The sequence below is a fragment of the Prionailurus viverrinus genome, chromosome C1 (assembly GCF_022837055.1).
Source record: "Prionailurus viverrinus isolate Anna chromosome C1, UM_Priviv_1.0, whole genome shotgun sequence".
Taxonomy (NCBI): domain Eukaryota; kingdom Metazoa; phylum Chordata; class Mammalia; order Carnivora; family Felidae; genus Prionailurus; species Prionailurus viverrinus.
This window is the reverse complement of record NC_062568.1, coordinates 72417720-72441021: the sequence shown is the minus strand read 5'-3', so window position 1 is coordinate 72441021 and position 23302 is coordinate 72417720. Positions and strand designations below refer to the sequence as shown.

The window sequence follows — 23302 nt, the reverse complement described above, 5'->3', positions numbered from 1 at the left end:
CCTATAAGACTAGTGATGGATTTATCTACTGAAACTTGGAAGGCCAGAAAGGAATGGCAGGAAATCTTCAATGTGATGAACAGAAAAAAACATGCAGCCGAGAATCCTTTATCCAGCAAATCTGTCATTCAGAATAGAAGGAGAGATAAAGGTTTTCCCAAACAAACAAAAACTGAAGGAATCCACCACCACTAATCCAGCCCTACAAGAGATCCTAAGGGGGATTCTGTGAGTGAAATGTTGCAAGGACCACAAAGTACCAGAATCATAACTACAAGCATGAAACCTACAGACATCACAATGACTCTAAACCCATATCTTTCAATAATACTGAATGTAAATGGACTAAATGCTCCAACCAACAGACATAGGGGAAGACCTATCATTTGCTGTCTACAAGAGACTCATTTTAGACCTGAGAACACCTTCAGATTGAAAGTGAGGGGATGGAGAACTAGCTATCATGCTACTGGAAGTCAAAAGAAAGCTGGAGTAGCCATACTTATATCAGACAAACTAGACTTTAATTTTAATGTTTATTTATTTTTGACAGAGAGAGACAGAGAGACAGAGAGACAGAGAGAGACAGAGAGACAGAGAGAGAGAGAGACAGAGAGAGAGAGAGACAGAGACAGAGAGAGACAGAGACAGAGAGAGACAGAGACAGAGAGACAGAGAGACAGAGAGACAGAGACAGAGACAGAGAGACAGAGACAGAGACAGAGAGACAGAGACAGAGAGAGACAGAGAGAGACAGAGAGAGACAGAGAGAGACAGAGAGAGACAGAGAGAGACAGAGAGAGACAGAGAGAGAGAGACAAAGAGAGCAAGAGCGAGCGCATGAGCAGGGGAGGGACAGAGACAGAGGGAGACACAGAATCCAAAGAAGGCTCCAGGCATTGAGCTGTCAGCACAGAGCCCAATGCAGGGCTCGAACTCACAGATCACAAGATCATGACCCGAGCTGAAGTCGGACACTCAACCGACTGAGGCACCCAGGAGCCCCCAAACTAGACTTTAAATTAAAGGCTGTAACAAGAGATGAAGAAGGGCATTATATAATAATTACAGGGTCTATCCATCAGGAAGGGCTAACAATTATAAATGTCTATGCACCGAATATGAGAGCCCCCAAATATATAAAACAATCACAAACATAAGAAACCTTATTGATAAGAATGTGGTAATTGCAGGGGACTTTAATACTCCACTTACAACAATGGATAGATCATCTAGACACAGGATCAATAAAGAAACAAGGGCCCTGAATGATACCTTGGATCAGATGGACTTGACAGATATATTTAGAACTCTGCATCCCAAAGCAACAGAATATACTTTCTTCTCGAGTGCACATGGAACATTCTCCAAGATAGATCACATACTGGGTCACAAAACAGCCCTTCATAAGTATACAAGAATTGAAATCATACCATGCATACTTTCAGACCACAATACTATGAAGCTTGAAATCAACCACAGGAAAAAGTCTGGAAAACCTTCAAAAGCATGGAGGTTAAAGAACACCCTACTAAATAATGAGTGGGTCAACCAGGCAAGTAGAGAAGAAATTAAAAAAATATATGGAAACAAACGAAAATGAAAATACAACAATCCAAACGCTTTGGGATGCAGCAAAGGCAGTCCCGAGAGGAAAACACATTGCAATCCAGGCCTATCTCAAGAAACAAGAAAAATCCCAAATACAAAATCTAACAGCATACCTAAAGGGTCTGGAAGCAGAACAGCAAAGGCAGCCTAAACCCAGCAGAAGAAGAGAAATAATAAAGATCAGAGCAGAAATAAACAATATAGAATCTAAAAAAATCTGTAAAGATCAATGAAACTAAGAGTTGGTTTTTTAACGTTTATTTATTTTTGTGACAGAGAGAGACAGAGCATGAATGGGGGAGGGGCAGAGAGAGAGGGAGACACAGAATCGGAAACAGGCTCCAGGCTCTGAGCCATCAGCCCAGAGCCCGACGCGGGGCTCGAACTCACGGACAGCGAGATCGCGACCTGGCTGAAGTCGGACGCTTAACCGACTGCGCCACCCAGGCGCCCCAAGAGTTGTTTTTTTAAAAAAAATAAAATTGATAAACCTCTAGCCAGGCTTCTCAAAAAAAAAAAAAAAAAAGGGAGAGGACCCAAATAGATAAAATCATGAATGAAAATGGGATTATTACAACCAATCCCTCAGAAATACAATTATCAGGGAATACTATGAAAAATTACATGCCAACAAACTGGACAACCTGGAAGAAATGGACAAATTCCTAAGCACCCACCCACTTCCAAAACTCAAACAGGAAGAAATAGAAAACTTGAACAGACCCAAAACCAGTGAAGAAATTGAATCAGTTATCAAAAATCTCCCAACAAATAGGAGTCAGGACCAGATGGCTTCCCTGGGGAATTCTACCAGACATTTAAAGCAGTGATAATACCTATCCTTCTCAAGCTGTTCCAAAAAAATAGAAAGAGAAGGAAAACTTCCAGACTCATTCTATGAAGACAGCATTACTTTGATTCCCAAACCAGACAGAGAGCCAGCAAAAAAAAGAGAACTACAGGCCAGTATCCCTGATGAATATGGATGCAAAAATTCTCAACAAGATACTAGCAAATAGAATTCAACAGCATATAAAACAATTCTTCACCATGATCAAGTGGGATTCATTCCTGGGCTGCAGGGCTGGTTCAACATTCGCAAATCAATGTGATACATCACATTAATAAGAGAAAAGAACCATATGATCCTGTCAATCGGTGCAGAAAAAGCATTTGATAAAATTCAGCCTTTGTTAATAAAAACCCTCGAGAAAGTCGGGATAGAAGGAACATACTTAAACATCATAAAGCCGTTTACGAAAAGCCCACAGCTAATATCATCCTCAGTGGGGAAAACGGAGAGCTTTCCCCGAGATCAGGACCACAACAGGGATGTCCACTCTCACTGCTGTTGTTTAACATAGTGTTGGAAGTGCTAGCATCAGCAATCAGACAACAAAAGGAAATTAAAGGCATCAAAATTGGCAAAGATGAAGTCAAGCTTTCACTTTTTGCAGATGACATGATATTGTACATGGAACACCCAATAGACTCCACCAAAAGTCTACTAGAACTGATACATGAATTCAGTAAAGTCACAGGATACAAAATTAATGTACAGAAATCAGTTTCATTTTCATACACTAATAATGAAGCAACAGAAAGACAAACAAACTGATTCCATTCACGATTGCACCAAGAAGCATAAATACGTAGGAATAAACCTAACCGAAGATGTAAAAGACCTGTATGCTGAAAACTATAGAAAACTTATGAAGGAAATTGAAGAAGATACAAAGAAATGGAAAAACATTCCGTGCTCAATGATTAGAAGAATAAATATTATTAAAATGTCAATACTACTCAAAGCAATCTACACATTCAATGCAATCCCAATCAAAATTGCACCAGCATTCTTCTCGAAGCTAGAACAAGCAATCCTAAAATTTGTATGGAACCACAAAAGACCCCAAATAGCCAAAATAATATTGAAGAAGACCAAAGCAGGAGGCATCACAATTCCAGACTTTAGCCTCTACTACAAAGCTGTCATCATCAAGACAGCATGCTATTGGCACAAAAAACAGACACATAGACCAATGGAACAGAAGAGAGACTCCAGCATTGGACCCACAAATGTATGGTCAACTAATCTTTGACAAAGCAGGAAATAATATCCAATGGAAAACAGTCTCTTTAACAAATGGTGCTGGGAGAACTGGACAGCAACATGCAGAAGAATGACCTAGTCCACTTTCTTACACCATTTACAAAAATAAACTCAAAATGGATAAAGGACCTGAATGTGAGACAGGAAACCATCAAAACCCTAGAGGAGAAAGCAGGCAAAAACCTCTCTGACCTCAGCTGCAGCAATTTCTTACTTGACGCATCTCCAAAGGCAAGGGAATTAAAAGCAAAAATGAACTATTGGGACCTGATGAAGATAAAAAGCTTCTGCACTGCAAGGAAACAATCAACAAAACTAAAAGGCAACTGACACAATGGGAGAAGATATTTGCAAATTACATATCAGACAAAGGACTAGTATCCAAAATCTATAAAGAACTCACCAAACTCTACACCCAAAAAAACAAATAATCCAGTGAATAAATGGGCAGAAAACATGAATAGACACTTCTCTAAAGAAAACATCCAGATAGTCAACAGGCACATGAAAAGATGCTCAACGTCACTCCTCATCAGGGAAATAAAAACCAAAACCACACTGAGATATCGCCTCACACGAGTCAGACAGAGTTGCTAAAATGAACAAGTCGGGAGACTATAGATGGTGGAGAGGATGTGGAGAAACGGGAACCCTCTTGCACTGTTGGTGAGAATGCAAACTGGTGCAGCCACTCTGGAAAACAGTGTGGAGGTTCCTCAAAAAATTTAAAAAATAGATCTACCCTATGACCCACCAATAGCGCTGCTAGGAATTTACCCAAGGGATACAAAAGTGCTGATGTATAGGGCACTTGTACCCCAATGTTTATAGCAGCACTTTCAACAATAGCCAAATTGTGGAAAGAGCCTAAGTGTCCATCAACTGATGAATGGATAAAAAAAATTGTGGTTTATATACACAATGGAATACTTGGCAATAAGAATGAAATATGGCCTTTTGTACTAATGTGGATGGAACTGGAGAGTGTTATGCTAAGTGAAATAAGTCATACAGAGAAAGACAGATACCATATGTTTTCACTCTTATGTGGCTCCTGAGAAACGTAACAGAAGACCATGGAGATGGGACAGGGGAAAAAAAAAGTTAGGGAGGGAGGCAAACCACAAGAGACTCTTAAAAACTGAGAATAAACAGACAGTAGATGGGAGGTGCGAGGGAGGGGAAAGTGGGTGATGGGCATTGAAGAGGGGACCTGTTGGGATGAGCACTGGAGGTTGTATGGAAACCAATTTGACAATAAATTTCATATTAAAAAAAAAAGCCCATCCTTCCATTTACCATTGTGTAATAAAGTATGCTACTTACTTCAAAAAAAAAAAATAGTAATCAGGCATAAAAATGAGATTCTCAGGTATGAAAAATAAATTAATCATATTAATTATTAGGATTTGTGAACAAATTAATGCCAGAAAATAAACCATTACATACATTTTTTTAGGAAAAAATTATCTTTTGACCAAGCATTTTAACATCAGTTAATTTTTTTTCAAGTGCAAAGGCCAAAGAAACATAATTTCAGGTACTATACGTATATAGACTCAGAATATATTCTACAAATATATCTTTATTGAGTATAAATCACTTAAGATAGCTACTGATTGAAAATTAGTAATCAAGGAAAAAAGAATGTGGTAAAGTTTCAAAACTGTCATAAGAGACCTGAGGAAAAATCATTTTCAGGCTGTGATTATATTCCTCAAACAAAATTAATGGCAAATGTGAATGCTTTGGTGTTTCCATTTACACTGGCATCTGTATACAACTAAAAGAAAATACTTCAATGTGGAAAATTATACTTCACATTAAAACAAAAGATAAAAGAAATTTCTCCAGAAATTTCCCTCCTTCAAATCAAGGTCTCCTACTAAATTCAGCTATTAAATATGTTTGTATTAACTTGAATATTGTATTAATAAATACCATGTTTGGAAAGGATATAGTACTCATGTTTGATAGGTATTTCTTTTATTCTCTTGGTTACTCATAATTCCCGTTAAAAGTGTGAGCATTAAAAAGTACAAAAGATAGGAAATTTTTTTCTGAGTGCCATACATCAAATCTATATTTTACATAGTTTAATTAAATGAATTTCATATACTTCTCAAGGTTTTATACTGTTGAGTAGAATGTACAACTTTTGTGAAGAATATATCATTGACTTTGCATTCTCCTCTTACCACTTGTGATTTTCAGAGAAGTCCTGAGTTTCGGTGCTGAAGAGGCCAACTCCTTCAAGACTAACTTGTTTAGCTTACAGGCCAGGGCTCCAGCGTGTATAATTGATTTCTAGAGCTGACTTCCTCCAATTTTATCAGACTGCATTGGAAAACTAAAAGATCCTCATATAATCTTCCTTATTATATTCCCTCTTGACATTGCAAAGAAAAAAATACCCACAAAACACTGAACCGTGCTTATCATAGCTAACAGAAGAAAATAACTTTTATAATTTAGGTACTTACTCATGAACCTTCAATTATCAATGTTATAAATAAATTATTCATACCAGGAATTTAAAAAAAAGAGATTCTTATAGTATCAGCTTAAATTAGCTAACAATGAATCCACAATCCACCTTGACATTTGTTGGATATTTTGAGAATTGTAGCCAAGCCCAGCTATAACCGTATAAGATAAGCAGAGAGCCTACCTTTAATGAGCTCTCTGGAGAAGCTAATTCTACAACCTTTGGAAACACACTGACAATATTTAATAAAATTTACATGATGTACCTATGGAAAGAAAGATTTAAACGTCTTTATGAAAGACATCATGAGCTCTATAGAGCTGGGGTACTGGTTGTATGGTGGTGAGAATAAGGAGTGCCCTTTGTTGAGCCCCATATGGTTAACAAAGTTTGTTTTATTGAACCGGTTGTATGATATATGAGACAAGTATAGTGCAGGAAATGTGGTGCCACCAAATAATAAGTATTTACTATTTTAGTTTATTAAACTGAGGCCTCACAAAAACTTTATGAAACAGATGACACTGCCTTATTTTGCAGTTCAGGGAAAGGACTCAGAGGTCAACTAGCTTTCTCAAGATCACACGGCAGACACTATTTGAAAACACAAGTTGATATCAATGCTTCCACAGAGAAATCTGCTATATTGTGGGGTTTCTTTTTGTTTTTAAGAAGATTATTTTATTAGCTGAATTTTATATTCCCAGGTGTTTTCTTATACTGCTGACAAAGAAATCCGAACTGATGATTTGTGCTTGGATGTGTCTAGACTCAGCGGACCTGTAATCATGTTAAAATGCCACCACATGAGAGGAAATCAGTTATGGGAATATGATGCGGAGGTACAGTATTTTCTTCAATTTACTTATCATTTAGTGCTTAAACTCATTTATATATTTCAAATACATTTAAATGCTAAGCTACTTTTTCTGCATTGGAAGAACTGTATTTTCAAGCATGCACGCCTCTATCTGATAGCATGAGGATGGTATAGCATATAAATAGGTTTTTGCCAAACTAGCCCACTAGTGTAAAACACGAATAAGGAAAGTAAATTCATTTTTATGTGCTTAAAACGTGTTATCACATGTACATGCTTCATAGAAGTTAGGCAAGCGGCCAGCTACACTTAGGTGAGAGGTATATATGAAGATGTGCATTACAGGACAATATCAACAATATTTTCAAATTTTAAATTTTACAGCTTCCCAACTTAAAGGAAAAAAGAAAAAAAGCTGATAAGAGTAGCAAGAATGCTCTTTATAATGGTAAATACTTTGCAAAATTCGATAACCTAATTAGGTACATAATCAGCCAAGCAGCATTTCCTCAATGTAGTACATCTTTCTGATAGAAGAGAGGGAGAGAAAACAATAAAATTACTGTTGGGAATTTATAGCCAGTCTGTGTGTAAAAACCAGATCAACCATCAGATGGAGCTAATAAAAAAGAAATATTTTCTTCTCCATAAGGAAGTTGCCTTGAAACAGCTTCGTTCCTTTCCACTCCCTTTGCTTAACAAAATGAATTGGGTCATCCGTGTTACATTTTCCTCATTAAATGGTTGGTGACTTAAAATAAGAACTATTCTTGCAAGATAAATAATGCACTAGAGGTAAACAAATTTCACAAATGCACTGTTTTACCTAAGCCTAAAATACTCTGCAAGTGTAACATTTTAAAAACCAGTCTACAGTCGTTGGTATTATTGATATTGTAATAATGTCTTCTTTTAAAAAACTTTTTGAATGTCCTTCCAATTTGCATGATGTTGTAGTTTCTTAGCAGGAAAACTTACTGAATTTTTATGTAATTTGAAATTGATTATGTAGGGTTAAAATGTGGCTCCAAAATTTATATAATCAAGCTCTTTGGACATAAAATATTCTTCTTCTGTAATATAATTAAGGGCAAACATCCTGAATCATTCCGATAATGCACCAGTGTGTTCTATTCAGACTCGTCTTCTCTGTACCTTGTTCACCTTTGTCTGACCCCCATTTTTTCTCTTGAGCTATCATCATCACCACCCTTTATATTAAGACTGCAGAAGATACTTCCTTTAATAATACATGGGGGTAAACCTGGACCCTTGGCTCTCTCCTTCTGTACAGTACAGATAAATGTACAGATAAAGGAGAAATCCTACAACTAGCATTTTTTTTAAATAAAACTTTATGTTGCTGTTGCTCTTTAGTTTTCGCAATGAACCCAGAACTTTATTGGCCTGGTGTTAAAAATTAAGAATCTAGAATATATATTTATAAGGAAAGGAGAAGGAGTATATGTACTTTTGATAAGGTAAAGCAGTGTTGAATTTCAGAGTACCACTTTTAATCTTCAAACTTTCCTTATTTTTTGAGTGGGCAATGGCTACTATGGTCATAACTCAGATTCTTTAATTTCTGAAATAACTATATTATTGGTACTTAGGTGTGTATTTTGTTTACATCTTTATCAGCCAGCAGTAAGACTGTTGAATACTAAGGGATCTTGAAAGAAAAGAGGAAAAAAAAATAGATTGCTTCACCTAAGACAAATAAATAGTTTTTGTAAATTTACTATTTTGGATGACTAGTAGTTAGCTACTGTAGTATTTTTATAGCATTGGAATATTTTGTGTCATGTAAACTTCATTTCTGGAACACACATAAAGCTTATAATATCCCATAAATATTGAGAAATGTTTAGGTTTTAAAAGATCTGATCATAGTAATAATTATATAACATACTTTACCCTCCTATGTTTGTTTTTAAAATTAAATCGTGATGTTCAACTTGTCTAAAATTAATATTTAAGTCATAGTATAGATTTTCTGCCAAATTTATGAGTGCATAAATCATACTGTGGAGAGGTCATAAGAGAATAGAATAATTGTAGGAATAATGAATCACCTTTCTGGAATTTTCAGCTTTGAAATAAGACTGATTTTATCTGTAAAAATGTCAGAAGAATAGAGACTTTTTTTTTAAAAGAAATTTAAATCTAATACTTAGTCTACAGAACAGTCCCAACTCCTACCACTCAAAGTGTGATTCTCAGACTAGGAACATCACCTGGGAACTTTTTGGAAATTTGGAATTTTACAAGACTATATCGGAGTCTGCATCTTAACAAATCCCCAAGTCATTTACATACATATTAAAGTTTGAGAAGGTCTAGACAGTGGCCAAACATCCACTTATCTTCCTTAGTCTTTTTATAAACTGTTGGAATTATTGCAAAGTTAAGAAAAGGCATAAATATACTTTGGAAAATGACAGGCCTTCAGGAGAGATGGGGGAGGGATAGGGAGGAAAGGGTGAGAGGTGCTGGGAAAGAGGAGTCATTGCCAAGTAGTGCTGGTCTTCTGGCATCCACCCTGTGGGAAGTAGAAAGTGGTACCTGCTGCTTCTTTAATTCAGTTATTTATCTACTGCTATCAAAGGCAAAATTAGTTTTCTTTGAGGAACCTGAGGGTGGTATACTATCAAAGCAGAATAAAACTTGGTGGAGTTCACAGGATTACAAGAGCTGAAACTTTTCTTAAAGTTCTCTTCGTTCAGCCTTTATCAGGCAGGAAGTAAGCACAAAGATCACACTGCCAGCGATGGGGGCAGAAATGACATTCTAATATAGTAATCGAAGAAAGCTAGTGACTGGTACAACCGCAAATCTCATAGTGTGTACAACTGAAACATTCCATCACCTCATCTCCCATAGCACTTTCAATTTTAGAAAAGTCATTAATAGGAGAATTATTAGAAAATCCAGAGAAAAATTCAAACAGTATCATAAAGCCTCAAAACATGGAGCCTCTCCAGTTTGTTTGCTTCTTGGGTGAGTGAAGGGAAAAGCGAAGGGAATGAAATTTAGAGTGTCTATAATTTCATCTGTTTTCTCAAAAAATTCTAATAGTAGTCCTGTAAGATATTATTATTATTTGTATTTATATTAGTAAACGTAAGCTTACAGTGTTAAAACAGTTTCTCTAGGTTTTAGACCCCAGGTTTCTGGCACCGAATCCAGCAATTTTTCCACTACCCTACATTGCCTTTTGAGGTCATTGAAAAACTAGAAACAATTTGATGCTTTTAATGATGCTGATCTGATAAGCTAAACGTGTATTATTATAAATGAAAGGGATTAAATATCGTCAATTATCAATTGGTTAAATAAAATTTACCAATTTTACTCACATAGAATTTCTCCTTAATATTTGGAAAGATGTTCTGCAATAGACTATTTAGACAAACAGTCATAAAACCACTTTGTCAGTATGGTCTAATTGCTTACGAACTTTATACATATTCATAATTTAATATCTAATTGGTTCTCCTTTTATTTGAGTGAAACTAAGCACATGTTGGCAACAGATACATGTCTTTGGCCAACTTTAATTTGAAACATAGAATTTTTCACTTTCTTATTTTTTTTAATACAGCCATGAATTTAATTCGGTATCACTTTATACCTGGCTAAACATGTTCAGTTTGGGGGCAACTGAGCATCACCAACAAAACTACAAGATCCTCACCTGGTTTATAACCTCTTAAATCAATTACCTGAACACTATGGTGCTATGAAAGCAACTGCCACAGAATTAGAACAAAAAAGAAAAAAAAAATCTAAATTTCATCGCACTGAAACATTTTAAAAATTATTTTTATAAAGTTGTCATCCATCCATTCTATTCTACTTAGATTTCCTTACATTCAATTTGAACATTGCAGTTGTGTTCCAATGCATTTGAAATTTACATTTTCTGACAATAAGCGCATATAATCACATTTCTTTTTGAACATTCAAGCAGCTATATACAGTGTAAGAATCTAATTTTAGGACAGAGCACTTATGCTCAACAAACACTACGCAACAAAGAAAAAAATAAGGGAGCAAAATATGATGCTAAAAATAAGTCTTGTTTTTCATGTGACTGAGCAAGTTGACTGAAAAAATGAATTCAAAATCCATCTGTATCAAATGTTTCCCAGAGTCACAAGATAAGGGATTTTTTTTCAGTAGGTAAAATATGTTGGACTGATATTTACTGAAATCACAGAAGCTTATATTTAGACTTTACCTAACACCTCCTCCTTTTACCTTCATCAGAAAGCAGGTAAATGGCAATATAATTTCAAGGTAAGTAATCTATAATGGCAACCCAGCCATTTCCCTGTGTAGCACTCCTAATAAAAACAGTGACTCAATTTACCTTTAGAAGGCTGTGTATATCTGACTAGTGTTACCTTTCCACATTCCCATTGACCCATAGCTGTGGTTTCTTATGTAGACTCAATTAGTGAATAGGAATTTCAGTAGTTTAGTATTGTAATTTTAGTTCTTGTTTCTGAAACATTTACACTCATTTTTTTTTAGAATACTCATATTCTGTTCTAATGAAACACAGTTCACCATGTCAGATCATACTTGATATTTTGAATAACAACTTCATTATATATTACTCTTTAAATAATCATTATTTCATACTTTATCAATAGGGGAAATCTTACTGCCTTTGCTATTGAATATAACATTGTTTTTGCTTATTATATATAACAATCAAGTTTTATTTTAAATTTTTAACTTTCTAAACTAAATTTTAGTAAGGAATCTTTTAAACTGAAGCCTGTATGATTGATTGGTTCTTTAACCGACCAGGCAGTCACTTCTATTCATTCATTAAATTATCAAGTTTTTCACTTAGTGCTTTCTAATAAAGAAGATGCAAAAGTATGACCTAATTTTATAATTCTAACTTTGTCATTAAACTCGTTTTCTTAGTCTGAGGTCACTTGGCTTTCAATAGTAATTATCTTTTCAAAAGGGTAGATTTAGGGATACTCCATGCATGACACATCCTGTCTTAGGTAGCAACACACATGTATATGTTTAAAGACAGGAATTATTTTCTTATACATCTTTAAATAGTATAATTCAAATTTTGTAAATCCCAGAAAATACTAATGTTTTATACTTCAAAGGAAAATGATTAAGTAAGGTTATAAACAAAAACCAATCCCGGCTTAGGGTTCATCTTACCTTGTTTTCCAGCCAATATTTTAAATAAAGCAATAGGAAAAGATATTCGGCAGTATGCTTCATGTCAGCCTGTATGTCACATTACCTTCAAAACTGAATTAACATGACAGTCCTCCAAAGTTGTGAGAGGCATTTGCAACAAGTATGATAAGGGCTGATATGCTTAATAAAGAGTATTTCATAGAAAATAAAAAGTAGGGGCGCTTGGGTGGCTCAGTTGGTTAAGTGACCGACTTTGGCTCAGGTCATGATCTTGGCAGTTTGTGAGTTCAAGGCCCCCGTTGGGCTCTGTGCTGACAGCTCAGAGCCTGGAGCCTGTTTCGGATTCTGTGTCTCCCCCCGTCTCTACCCCTCTCCTGCTCATGCTCTGTGTCTCTCTGTCTCTCAATAATAAATAAACGTTTAAAAAAAAAAAAGAAAAGAAAAAGTATACCTAATATAAAACTATGCAAGGTCTTGAATAATCAGCGCAGGAGAAATATTTAAATTAACTTTCTCTTTCATTGTCATTGGCTATTTAGAACTATCAGAAATACGTAAATAAAAAAATCATTTCACATGTGTTCTTATATTTATTTCTCTATCCTGTCTCTGTCGAGAAATGTTTTTAATGGAACACACAACACTGGTGTAGATGTAGTAAGACTGACACCCATGCAGTATCCTAGCATATAATAAGCATGAGAAATGTTAGCTGCTACTGCTATTATTACAAAACCAGTATCGTCGATTTTTTTAAACTTTGCTAGTATGTGTTAAAAGGTTCATACCTTTTGATCTTGTGATTTCACTTCAAGAATAATTTCTAAATAAGTGACTATACATGTGGAGAGAGATGTTCAGAGGTGTTTATGATAGCATTATTTATAATAGCTCCAAATTGGAAAGATACTCCCCCAAATGGAAAAGGGAAAGGATTTTTGGCAAATCTACTTCGTAGACATTGTGTAATTCTTATGTTTTTAGATTCTTTGAATACAGAATAAGAAAGACCACGATAAAGTGGAAGGATGTTTCATTGGATGAATATAAATTTGCATAATATGAGCACTAAAAATAACTAGAAAACACATAAAATATTAATCATTGAGAAACACTGAGAAAAAATAAGTAAACTACACTTATTTTTCAAACAAATTAAAACTCAATGTTTTTGTGGGTTTTTTTAAATAAAAAATACTTTTTGTCCCAATGGGATTATTTGAGATTTCTAATTTTTCTTCTGGCTTAATGGCTTTAAAAAATTTTTTAACATTTATTCATTATTGAGTGATAGAGACAGAGCATGAGCAGGGGAGGGGCAGAGGAGGGGGAAACACAGAATCCGAAGCAGGCTCCAGGCTCTGAGCTATCAGCACAGAGCCCAATGCAGGGCTCGAACTCACAAACCATGAGATCATGACCTGAGCTGAAGTCGGAGTCCCAACTGACTGAGCCACTCAGGCACCCCCTTACTGGCTTTTCAGAAGTACCAGGAGTGAAAGTTCTTTGAATGTTTTTCATGGTCACTCATGTGATAAACACTTTAGGGGAAATATTATAATAGTATTTTTTATGGAAAATTTTATACTGTATTTATGCTCTGGAGTTATATTTCCTGAGAATAGGTAAAGCAAGTTTTGTTTTGTTTGTATTCAAGGAAAACTTTATAATTAATTTTTCATTTTAATAAAAGATGAAATTCACAATCACTAACACTAAAGTCTTTGATGTTAACATGATATTTACCAAGAAAAATTTATTATGAAAAGAAACATCACTGAAGTAGAGGATTATCAAGTTTAGGAATTTTCAACAGTATAGGTAGGAAATTCAAGTTTGGCTAAATATATATATATATATATATATATATATATATATATAATCTTAAATATAAATTATATATATGACAATCATATATATAATAATATATACATGTTATCCTTTGTAGATTTATAAATCATTTGTCTACAATTTTACTATAGACACTAAGTCCTTGAAATAGAAAATCCAATGATTTGTGTCCATTAAGCAGCAAAAGAGATGTAGTTTAATTTTAACAGAATTTATTTTCTGCATTGGCCTTTCATAAGTGTTTCAATCAGAACTTATGAAGAGCCTCCTGTGGGCAGGCACTAGGCTTGATGTATATAGTTATAGTTCCTGGCCTTCCTGCAGCTAATGCTCCTGAGGAGGAAATAGACCGAAAACAAGAAACAAATTAATTACAAATTGTGTTTGGAGAATTAGGTCAAATTAAGAGCCCAAGTGGAGCTGACCTTTTCTTTTTCCTCTGTTCATTAACTTTCTAATTGACATTTAGATGAATTCGGCAATGCATATGTGCAACACTTTTAACACAGGTCAGCTGCATGAAAACATGGTGGAAACAATTTGAGTACCATACTGTACAAAGTAAAGCAAAGCATTAAATCAATATATTCTCCCCTGGATTCTTCCCTGGCATCTGTTCAAGTTTAGGGCAAAGGAGTGAGGAACTCACAAACCATAACTGAAAAAACTCTGGGTATTCAACAATTTTGAATATCTACTCACAAAATAACCCACTTAGCACTATAAAAAAATATTTTTATCACCAGAGTGAACATTGAGAATATACCTTTTCTGTCCAAAATAACCTTTTGCTCAAAATGTTTCAACATCTGATCTCAGGCTCTGCTCCATCTTCCCAGTCTTATCTTCATTTGCTCCTACTTAATACAGTTGATACTAAAGTCATCTAAAAGGATGTGGCTCTTAGCTCCATGGATGCAATTATTATGACGTGTGCCTTCCATCCTTACCCAGTAGAAATTGTATGTTGCCAAGAATGATTGATTTATTACTGCCTTTGTACTTGATTTTGTCATTATTCATTATTTTCTTTGTCAAACAGACCCACACTCTTCTTCACATAATCACCCAGTCCTGTCTCTCAGTAAGCAAAGTAGCTGATGGCTCCCAGAAGCCCACTGTGGAAACATGTAATGATAGCCCTTTGCAAAAATGGCTACTAAGAAACTATACAAGAATGGAAGTTTTTAGAAATATTTTTGAGAATCCTACTGATTACATTCTCTAATAAGTCTTGTAAATTTGTTTTGCAGACTGTTAAATTTATTTTACTATTTTTGTTATGTTCTGTTATTGAAATCTAGAAATTCTTTAAAATGTACTTAAGAAAAATCTTTATGTGCTATTTCTCCATGGAGTTACTTTTCTGTCTTTTACTTTTAGCTGCTTATTAATTTGGAGGCTGACTATATTAAGAAGTGTTTGGTCAATTATTAATAGAAATTTTCCAGTTTTTACTTTATTTCAAATATTTATATATGCATAAATATAATTAATGGAATACATTATGACATATTAGCTTTCTTAGGCTAACTATAGTCATGTTTATATAATAGATTTTGCATTAGAGCTAAAAATAATCAATTAAAAAAAAACATAGCCAAAACTATGGATTGTTTTGGGGACATTAAAATTAATTAATCTTGTTATTTTTTTATTCAGATACTTCCACTGTGTGCAGATTTAGGGTAGCTTTTCTAGAATTTATTATTTTAACCTGAAGCTTTAAGGAAATGCATTTTTGAAAACTAAAATGTAATTTTCAGTAAGTTTATAACATAAATTATATCTAAGATTTTCTTTGTGGTTGGCTAAGTGATACAATAAAAGCTTTTTAAAAATTATACCTTTTATCACCTGTGTGATTTGTGAATATCTTCTCAGTAAGCAATGAAAAGAATCATTATTCAGTTTAAGTCAAAAAACCAGTATGGAATTCTTATAAAGAGTGCAAATAAGAACATGTCCTAGTTCTTGATCTTAAGGGGATTATCATCCTGTAAATAAAGGACATTACATTGTGCAATAGCTTCCTAGGATAACACATGGGAAGTTAGGGCATTATTCTGGTTCGAATGAACCAGTTCAAGTTGTTAGAAGACACAATAGAGCTTGGAATGCTCAGTGACAAGGCTGAATGGGGTATGGAGACGAGTGAAGACAAGGGGCATTATTTACATTAGAACTACATTCGAGATGTGTTAGAAAGCTGGGAAAGTTTGGACGTTTTGCACAGAGAACTTGTGTACAAGGTAATTTACATATATTATCTTAGTTTGTTTTCAAAGCCTACCTGGCAGTGTAATGCCCAAAAGGGGTCTTCTTAGAGTTAACTAGACACTTAGTGTCCCAAGTTTATTTACATAATTCTAGGGCAGAAACCACGACTTGCTTCTGTCAGCAGACCCTGCAGCAGTTCATCTAGCCTTAGGGGAGCTAGCTCTTCAACAGGTGACAGCCCTCCGTGAAGGGATGAGAGCCATATCAGGGTGGTGTGGCAACCACCCTTGAAGCACTGAACATGTATATATGTAACCACTCCATAGGCCCAGCTCTGAGGAACCCAAAAGAGTATGCAAAACTACAAGCCTTGTTGCTTCGAGATGCCCAGGATTTGGTTTCCTATCAGGTGTTTATAATGCGGCGTATCAGATACAGATGCAGTTTATCATTCAGAGGTTATTTTTAATGTTGCCTAGAAACATGTTAACATTGTTACCCTTATAAGATCACTAAGGGGGATCACAGTTATATAGTTGAATGAAGGTTAAATTTGTTAAGCAGATGGGAAAAGAGCATTTTTAAATACTTATATGTATAGTTACGCATTTTCTGATAAAGAATCGGGTCCTCAGAATGATTTGGCGGCTTGCCCAAGTGTTCATGGCTGGTAACTGGGGCAACAGGAATTCAAACTGAGGTCTACCTGACCCTAAAAGGTCTGGCCTTTCTACTGCACTACATTAAAAAGGAGAGGTTTTTGGTGAGTTCCATGTTATCTTTACAGTGGTGGCTTTTGACTATTAACGAATTCCTTCAAAGAAAATACTTTTTAGGAAAATATACTAACATTGTGTAAATTATCACTATGTACTTGATAAGCTGATCCTTAAAGTCAAATTTACAAAAAAAGATCTAATGGAAGCAATCAAGGCTAAATTGCTTTTTTTGAAAGAGGACATGTATATACGAAGGACCTCAGGTAAGTAACAAAAATAAAGAATATTTTGTTGATTTTAATGAAAATTTTCTAGAAAAAGTGTTTTGTTTTTCAAGTTGGTTGCTGGTTCATTAGCCAACAGCATAATTTCTAGCATCATAAGCCATCTTCTGGCATCATCATCCATCTTCTTGCCTATATTTTGCCATTTCATTTTCTCTCTTTTTAGTATAAATAGCTTGATTTCATGTATTGAAAGAGCAACAAAGGCCTCAATCTTGAAATCTTCTTCACGTTTAATAGCCTTGTGCTTTTAATTTCCTGCTTGTTGTCTATTAAGCATCCCCCACAAGCCTATTTTCCATCCCATCTCTTCTCAGGACAGTGCAGTCCAGGGTATTTGCAGTCCTAATCCAAACAAATTACAACTGTCCAGGCAGTGTTTATCCACCATTTTTATTTCATGCGCCCTGTTTCTTTTTTTTTTCTTTTTTTTTTTTTTTTTTAGAGAGAGGGTGTGTATGCACACAGGGGAATGGGCAGAGAGAATCTTAGGCAGGTTCCACACCCAGCACAGACCCCTATGCAGCTGAATCTCAGAACTGTGAGATCATGACCTGAGCCAAAAGCAAGAACGGGGTGCTGAATTGACTGAGCCACCCAGGTGCCCTCCACATTTTAAAAATCCAACTTTCAATGTAATATCAAGATCCACCCCCCACTTCCCCCAAAAAGACTTGTCTACCTTTAATTTTGGTATTTGCAACAAAAGTATAATGTGTGCTTTTTCAAGATATACCGGCAAATCACCTGCCATATGTTCAAACACTTTTGTTCAGGTTGGGAGTTTTTCCATATAAGAGGATTCTAGGCATTGCCCATGAAACTGAGCAGAAATTTATATAATTTATGTGCATAAGTCAATATGCATAAAACATGTGGATTTAAAATGTATGTTTGAAAAGTTTAAAAGTATGATTTCAAAATATAAATGTGAACTTGGGGCTCCTGGGTGGCTCAGTTGCTTAAGCATCCAACTCTTGTTTTGGCTCAGGTCATGATCTCATGGTTCCTGAGTTTGAGCCCTGCACCAGGCTCTGTGCTGACAGCGCAGGGCATGCTTGGATTCTCTCTCTCTGTCCCTCTTTCTTTCTCTCTCTGTCCCTCTCCTGCTCATGTTCTCTTTCTTTCTCGCTCTCTCAAAATAAATAAAACTTTAAAAAATTATATAAATGTGAACTCAAAAGACAAAATATGTGATGACTGGTTCACATGGTACAATTACTGAAATTACATATCAGCATTTGGGTACTGAGAGGATGCTTATTAATGAAAATCATTATTATGCAGAAAGTAAAATATAGATATAAGATTTTAAAATATATGACCATAACATCCCTTTTTATATTTGGCACTGACATTTTTAATATGCTTAAAAATGAAAACCAAAATATGGTGAGCATACTATCAAGTTCTTTGTTGCTATGATAATCATTCTTCTACACTGAATGTCTCATAGGCACAGATACTATGGTGTGTTTAGTATTTTGAAATGGGAACATCTCTAGCAGTTTTGTTCATTTGGGTCACAGCTGTGACATATCTTTGCATGTTTACCAAATGGTTACTGAAGAACACACGCCTAAGAAAACGAAGGCTTTGTGAAAGCATGTTAATATTTGCAGCCCTCAAGTGAACTCAGAGCTCACAAATGGGCTTTTTGCAAAGGAGCCTGAATTCTTGGCAATGCATGATAAAGGTCAGCCAGTTTCCTTAACCATCTGCAGATAAAGGTGCATTAGACAATGATGAAACTGTAACACTAAAAGTTGTATAATAATTCAGAGCCACATGCACAGTTTGATTCACAAACATATAGATCACTGGGTTTACAGTAAAAAAATAAGGGATTTTTAAAAGAGATTGAATCTGATGAGCTAGTGAAGTTCAAGATAAAATAGGTTGCACTGATTATTGGTTATCTTTTACAGAGACTCACCTTGAGGCATGTTAACAGTAACCAATGCCTCGATGAACCTTCCGAAGAAGACAAAATGGTGCCTACCATGCAGGACTGTAGTGGAAGCAGATCCCAACAATGGCTGCTAAGAAACATGACCTTGGGGGCATGAAGATCGTTTCCCCAAAGCCGTGGAAGTGTCTACACTTTTGTTTTTCCATTATTTCAATTAGGGAAAAATATTAACTTTGCTGAGTGGGAAGTTTTAAAATCCTTTTAGTATTCTAAAATACAGTTGTTTATAATTCATTTTTAGTAATGTTTGCTTATTTCCCTACTAAAATTTGTATCTGATCAAAGAAGCACATAAAATACATAAATAACAGCAAACTGTTATTAAACATCAGAACAACTTGAAAAAGAAATTGTGTTTGCTTTAAAAAGAAATCTTTACTGCCCTCATCTCACAAGATTAGTCAGGGGCTTGTTTTAATTTTGTTCTTGTCCTAGTGATTGAAAGAGAAACAATGTAAATGCCTTATGAAATATCTTCATTAGGATAGATTATCAAATGTTTTTAAAACTCACTTGGTTTCTAATGGACCTTCATGGAAACATGTTGAATTTCTGTGTCAACAAAGCCACGAATTATTTCTGAGCAGTGAATTCATCGTACAAAATAAGTTTCAATTTTGTAGGAAAAAATTAAATTGGATATTGACTTCTCACAGAGTCCTCATAAAAGCATCACAGTTACACAGAGTAGAGGAGAGTTTGAAAGTTCAATTTAAAGGGCATGAAATCAGAAGAAACTAGTTAGGCATTGAGGGGGACAAGGTGAAGCTAAGGTGAAAAAAAATAAATCATTTTAAAAGATATTCTGTTTGGGTTGCAATCACTCCTAACATAGTTTGAGCATAACCATCATCTTGGTCCCAGAGTTGATGCCAGAAACTCAATTCTTAACCACTGCCTCTGTGTCGCATAAACTACATAAACCCTTTTCACTCTAGAGCATGACTTGTCTCTTAGGCTATACAGAATTGTAGGGAAGGGTAGAGTATTATCCATAATTTTTAATTCTATTGCATTTAAAAAGATTCTAGTTAGGTCACTATTACCACTTTAACTTCATGTTTTAAAAAACAATGCAGTACTATCAGAATTTCATTGCCATGCAACAGTACCTAAGGTTTTCATCATCAGGGGAATGAACTCAATAAACATCCATTAAACTTTTCTTCTAACTAAACTGCTTATAGTCATTTGCCATAAACTGTAGTTCAAGAGCACAATCATAACTAGGCTAGCTTCACATGTTCTTTTTCCATCTTAAAACTCTTTCTGTTCAAAATCCATGAGTAGAAGACGTGAAAAGGAAGGGAAATCTGAGATTTGTGCTAGTAAGTTTTAGTATCTGATACCATTTAAAATGCCTGTAGAGTTGCTCAACATATCTTATTCATTAGAAGTACACTCGGCTGCTTAAAAGAAATTTGGGGGAAAAATGAAAGCATCCTCTGGAGCGGCAGATGCTACATCTCTGGCCCTCATCTTAAAAATTTCAGAGAGATTTTTTAATCAGTTTTTCTACACATAAACCCTCTGTTTTTGCCTCTCTCTCTCTCTCTCTCTCTCTCTCCACACACACACACACACACACACACACACACACACACACACACACACACACACAGCTTTATAATGAAAAGGAGGACATTTTCTGAAGGCCAGTAAACTCTTGTATGACTTTCTTAGCTAGCATCCCTTTCTCTTTTGGCTGTATACTGGTACAAATCTAAAGAAGATTTCTACAACCTGAAGCATTTCAGGTTTACTTCTTCAAGTGTACATACATACCCCTTACCTCACGGTGTCTTGGAATCCCTGATCTCCCAAAAATTATAAACAAAAGTTTGACTGTTGGGGCATAATGTTTTGAGAAAAGAATCTAGAGCTTCCAGCAAACTTCAAAGGAACTATGACTCCCAAGAACCAGTGAACCAGTGAACCTTAAATTGATAGTGTCCTCACAAGACAACCGAAGCTTGAGTTAACAATCACATTTTCCATTTTTCTCTCTTTGCCTCCTGTCTTGACTAAAATACAGTAAAATGTCCCTGCACTGTGTTCTTCTTTAAACTTGAAAAGCTCAAACACTCAAGGATTCTTTATGCTATCTGTTCCAATTATGGATTTGCCAATAAAAATGTTTAGGTTATCTACAAAGTGGACAATGACAAATTTTTAAAAATACAGCTGCTCCACAGAAACTGAATTTGACCCACTGTGGCAGCATTTTTAACATATGAAAGTCCATTATATAGCAACAATACAGGAAAAATTAAAACTGTACATTTCATGCCACAGAAGATTTTCAAAGAACACTCAGATGGTTTAAACACATTGTATCACAGTGTCTAATAAAAAAGGCATAAAATGTTATAAAACATCAAAACCCAGAAAGCAATGACTAACACTCAATTTAAACAAAAATACTTATCGTATGCAGTACAGAAAACTAAAAATGACAGTTGGATTCACAATACATGTTATCTGTGGGGCTAGACTAATAGATAATTTCAAATGTTTTCAAACTTCCCCTTCTAAAGTTTTCCCCACCACACTGAATGCCAATTCCAACCTTCCCGATGTTCAGATCAAGAACCTTAAGTCACTTGATTCCTCTGTTCTTTCAACTTTCATCTAATCCATCAGCAAGTTCCCTTGATTCTATCTCTGAAATATCACCAGAAACCAAGGACTTACCACGACATCCACGGTGTGCCACCACCTCTAACTTTTTAAATTGTGATAGGGTTGTAATTTGGTTCCCCGATTTCCCAGCCCTTGCCTCTTACAGTCTCTATCAAATACAGCAGCCATAGTGATTTTGTTAGACATAAATTTGGTTGGGTCACTTCTCTGCTCATGACCCTGCAAGGACTTTCCATGTCTCTCTAACCAAACTTCTTACGGTGTTCTTCAAGTTCCCTGGTGAACTACACCTCTGAACTCACGCATGCGCGCTTGATTCCACACCCCCTCGCCGCGCCCCCCCCCCCCACCCGCAAGCACTCATTTCTGACTGCATCTGCTCAAGTGCCCCCTTACTTGCTCCACTCTGGCTGCCAAGCAAGTGTCCCTGCTATTGTTTGGCTCCCTGTGCCCCACAGAGTTCTCTCACCTCACTTTCTTTAGGTGTCTGTCCAAATATTATCTCATCAGTAATGCAAACTCTTCTCCCCCGTGTCCTCCCAATCCCCTGTGTGTTCTCTGACAAACTAAATTTGCTTCCTTATTTTCCGTCTACCCTTTCACGTCTCCCCACTCCCCAACATTCTCATTACACACCCTAGGATATAAACCCCCTAAGGCCAGTTTTTGCCAGTTTTATTCACTGTGGTATCCCCAGCATCTAATATAGTTCTGGGCACAAAGTAAGTATTCTTTAAATATTTCTTGAATTAATGAACTGAAAAATGTGTGTTAAAGTTGCTAAGTGCTACTGTATCATATTTTTTGCACAGTATTTTAAATTTTAAAATAAAATCTAGTAATATATTTAGACAAGATTTGCATAGCTTTGTCTCCAAATGATAATTTTCTTCCTAATATTCTTTAAAGTATGGACTATATTTTGTTCTCTATGGTAAAATATCCTGCCTTATGAAAGTGAAATATGGCAGATTATAAACATGCTGCTATATTATTTAAGTTGCTTTATTAAGATAAAAATTTTTATTTTTTGGTTGTATTCAATGGCTACCTGAAGGAGTTTCCCCCCCCCCCCCCCCCTTAGAGATGTATCAGCCTCTGAAAAAATCACATGTATTTTCATGGTTTCATAGGAGCTATGACTTACTTTCTCGGTGCAAGTCTATGAACAAAACACAAGCATAGTAACTTTGAGAGGAATTTAAGATGATCTATTCCTCGCTTCTTCATTTACAGGTAATGAGACTGACATCCAGATATGTAATGTGGCTCGCCCAGGGATCAGATAACCATAAGCGGTGTTGCCAAGACTCATCATTGTTAATATAACCTATTATTGTCTTCCATTAAAAAGCACTCAAAAAAGTAGAAAGGGCACAACAATGAGAAAATGTCTTCAT

General features: G+C 35.5%; 1 protein-coding gene across 1 annotated transcript in view; it reads left to right on the top strand.

Annotated features, from left to right (window-relative positions):
* The window catches only part of GALNT13 (polypeptide N-acetylgalactosaminyltransferase 13), a 474931-nt gene extending 455398 nt beyond the window's left edge, over positions 1–19533 (top strand). Inside the window, exons 10-11 of the mRNA XM_047871401.1 lie at positions 6917–7051; positions 19216–19533. Coding sequence (XP_047727357.1) covers positions 6917–7051; positions 19216–19356 — 276 coding nt within the window. The 3' untranslated portion in view covers positions 19357–19533. The remainder of the gene's footprint in view (positions 1–6916; positions 7052–19215) is intronic.
* Positions 19534–23302: the final 3769 nt, after the last annotated feature.